Below are 3,581 nucleotides of genomic sequence, written 5' to 3' on the forward strand. Positions count from 1 at the left end.
TTTTTTTGAGACAGGGTTTCACTCTGTCACTCAGACTGGAGGGCAGTGGCATGATCACAGTTCACTGTAGCCTCAAACTCCTGACCTCAAACGATCCTCCGACCTCAGCCTCCCAGGTAGCTGGGACTACAGGCATGGGCCACCATGTCTAGCTAATTTTTCTATTTTTTGTAGAGATGGGATTTCACACTTTGTTGCTCAGGCTTAAACTCCTGGCCTCAAGTGATCCTGACACTTCTACCTCCCAAAGTGTTAGAATTACGAGTATGAGCCACCACTACTGGCCCCTTTCCTACCTCTTGAACCTTATCTTATACTATTTTCCTTTACCATTGACTTCATTTCTTTTTTTTTCTTTTTCTTTTTTTTTTTCTTTTTTTTTGAGTTGGAGTCTCACTCTGTCACGCAGGCTGGAGTGCAGTGGCACACTCATGGCCACCACAGCCTCGACCTGCCGGGCTCAGGTGATCCTTCCACCTCAGCCTTCCAAGTAGCTGGAATTACAGGCACGTGCCACCACACCCGGCTAATTTTTTGATTTATTGTAGAGATGAGGTCTTGCCAAATTGCCCAGGCTGGTCTCAAACCTATAGGTTCCCAAAGTGCTGGGATTATAGGCATCAGTCACCGCGCCCGGCCCAGCATTGACTTACTTTCTAACACTCTGACCTGACTTCTCAGACAGCTCTTTCCTGCTGCTTGGCCTTCTTATAGAAAAGGACCTCTTACTGCTGATCTCCTATGCATTTTTCAGTTCATTCTCATTCTTCATTCTTCAAAAAGGCCTTCCTTGACTTTTGTATCAATTAGAATTCTTTTGGGTGAGACCTGATCCAAACTGGCTGAAACAAAAGGAATTGACTGCTTTATGTAACTCAACAGTCCAGGGTAGTTTCAGGCAACTCCAACTTTCCAGTTGCTTAGGCCTTGGTGTCTTCCTTGAATCCTCAACTCTCACACCTGGCATCCAACCCTTTGATAAATCATGTTGACTCTACCCTCAAAATGTATCCCATCATCTCAACGGCTGCCACTGCACTCGGGCCCTCTGTCTCCTCCCTGAACTACTGCAATAGCCTCTTCACTGGACAAGTTGCTTGTGTGCTAGCTCAGCTTATCCCCAGTCACTTCTTCACGCAGCAGCCAGGTGGAGTCTCTTGAACCTGTCGAGTCACCTCCCTCCTCTGCTCACATCCTCTCCTGGCTCCCATATACTTAGAGTCAAAGCCAGAGTCCTTCCCATGGCCTTGTAGGCTTTACATGATCTGCCTCTCCCCCTTAACTCTCTGACTTTACCTCTGACAATCCCCCTTCGCTTATTCTTCTCCAGCCGCACTGGCCTCTTTGCTGTGCCTCAGACATGCCAGGCACACTCCCACCTCAGCTGTTCCTTGTGTGTGGAACATTCATTCTCCATATAGCCACACTACTCACTTCTTCACTTTTTTTAAGTCTTTACTCAAATGTTTCCCAGTGAAGCCATCCCTGAGCACACACACACCCACATTCCTTATCCTTCCTCATTGGTTAATTTTTTTACTGTACAGTTGACCTTGAACAGCAGTATGGGTCCACTTACATGCAGATTTTTTCCAACCAAATGTGGATCAAAAACACAGTATTCATAGGATGTGAAACCCAAGTATACGGAGGGTCATCTGTGGGTCTTGAGTGTGTGCAGATTTTGATATACATTGGGGTCCTGGAACCAGCTCCCTGAGGATACCAAGGGACGACTTAACAGCCATCTAACATACCATATATTCTATCTTTTTTTTGTCTGTTTCTATTAACAAGAATCTGAGCTCCAAGAGGCCAGGATTTTTGTTTTTTTGTGTTTGTTGCTATCTCTACAGTGCTGAAAACTGCCTGGTATACAATAGGCATTCGGTAATCTTTGAATCACTGAAGACCAGATGGTGGCTAGGCATCTGCCTCGGAGCAGGCCAGGTGGAAGCCATCCAGGATGTAGGTAGTTCTTGAAGTGATGTGGAAGGATTATCCTCATGATCATAAATAGGGCCCACTCTGCCCTTTCTTGTTTCTTTTCTCCAGGCTCAGCAACAGCCTCACCAAGGACTCCATGAATATCAAAGCCCATATCCACATGTTGCTAGAGGTGAGAGCAGCTCATCCCACCCCCAGACTCTTGTTTAGGGTGGTGACTTGAAGAAGGAAGAGAGCCAAAGAAGGGAAGGACCATCTTTCCCTCTACACTGGAACCAAGAGCTGGGAGGTCAGAGCAAGCCTGGGGTGAGGCCTGGACCTAATCTTTGTTCAGTCCTTTCTATCTTGTTTTTCAGGGGCTTAGAGAACTACAAGGCCTGCAGAATTACCCAGAGAAGCCTCAACATTGACTTCTTCACCCCCACACCCTCCAACATTAAAAAGCCTGAATGCCTTTGAGTCACATGGCCCTTCTTTCCCCCCATAACCCCTGTTGGTTGCTCTGTTTCTAGAGCACGAAGTTACTAAGAAACTCAGAGATCCAGTCTCTGGGTGGAACCTGTGAAGCATTCCGGAAGTCCTGCCTCCAGCCTGTTGCCTTATACCATTTGCCATTTAACTTTATGCTCTGCCCTTTCTTCTGTCACCTTGGCAACCTGGGCTCCCACCTCACCCTTCCTTCCATTCCTTTTCCTGCCATAGAGAGTGGGCTGATTCATGGTGTAGGTTTGTTCCCCATGGTAATCAGCACTTCACTCCTGTCCCTAAGGTTTACCCCTTTCCCACACCCCATCTGTACTTCAGGTACCCTAAATTACACACACGCAGGTCTCAGCCTTACCTTGGCTAAGCCCCTGTCTCTAATAGTTCCAGCTTCCGCCAATAGGCACAGACCTGGATCCCACCCTCCCTGATCCGGCCCCTATTCTAGGTTGGGTCCCGCTGCTGCTAATCAATGCAGAGTCAGGTTCCGTCCCTTTATAACTCTGGCCACAGCTCAACCTTGGGTTCTGTAGGCATTTTGTTTCTGCCGCTGCATGCTCCTTCGCGCGTCTGGCAGCCATCCTGCCCTCCTACCTCTGCTCCTTTCTAAATTTGTCTTTTCTAGCCAATCACCATAAAGTTACCCTGCCCACCTACGCACAGTGCGGCCGGCCCCTCCCTGCCGCCCGCTACGCCCATTTCTATATAAGTCCTGTTTCCGCCTGAGCAGCGTGGCGTGCAGCACCGCCCCCTTGGTGTTTTGGCAGCTGTCTAGGAGTCCCCCATCCGCCAATCGGATGAAAGCAGGCCTGCCCACTCCCACCCATGGAGGCTGTCTGTCGTCCATCAATCCCATCTAGGCCAATCTGTGAGGCAGGCTCCCTCCGAACCTTGTCAGTTGCCCACGGTCAATTAGTACTCCTTGAGCCAATCATCGTGGAGCACCCCCAAGACCAACCGCGCCTTCTCGGGACTCAAGCGGCTGTCAGCGGGCCATCATTTCCCCTTAGGCCAATCATGGCATAACTCAGTGGGACACAGCCCACCCCCCCCAACCCCTTAAAGCCGTGCGGTCGATCCATGGTGCTTTGGCCAATCAGCGAACGGCGGGACGCTCGGCTCCTCCTCCACGGACCCACGTGAGCGGTGGG

At 49.6% G+C, this 3,581-nt stretch overlaps 1 protein-coding gene across 1 annotated transcript in view; it reads left to right on the top strand.

Annotated features, from left to right (window-relative positions):
* Window positions 1-2,406, top strand: part of UXT (ubiquitously expressed prefoldin like chaperone) — an 8,645-nt gene extending 6,239 nt beyond the window's left edge. Inside the window, exons 6-7 of the mRNA XM_008068369.2 lie at window positions 2,056-2,119; window positions 2,304-2,406. Of these exons, the coding sequence (XP_008066560.1) occupies window positions 2,056-2,119; window positions 2,304-2,357 (118 nt within the window). The 3' untranslated portion in view covers window positions 2,358-2,406. The remainder of the gene's footprint in view (window positions 1-2,055; window positions 2,120-2,303) is intronic.
* The last annotated feature ends 1,175 nt before the right edge of the window (window positions 2,407-3,581 follow it).

Source organism: Carlito syrichta, unplaced genomic scaffold (assembly GCF_000164805.1).
Source record: "Carlito syrichta isolate Samal-C Ts95f unplaced genomic scaffold, Tarsius_syrichta-2.0.1 Scaffold310585, whole genome shotgun sequence".
Classification (NCBI taxonomy): domain Eukaryota; kingdom Metazoa; phylum Chordata; class Mammalia; order Primates; family Tarsiidae; genus Carlito; species Carlito syrichta.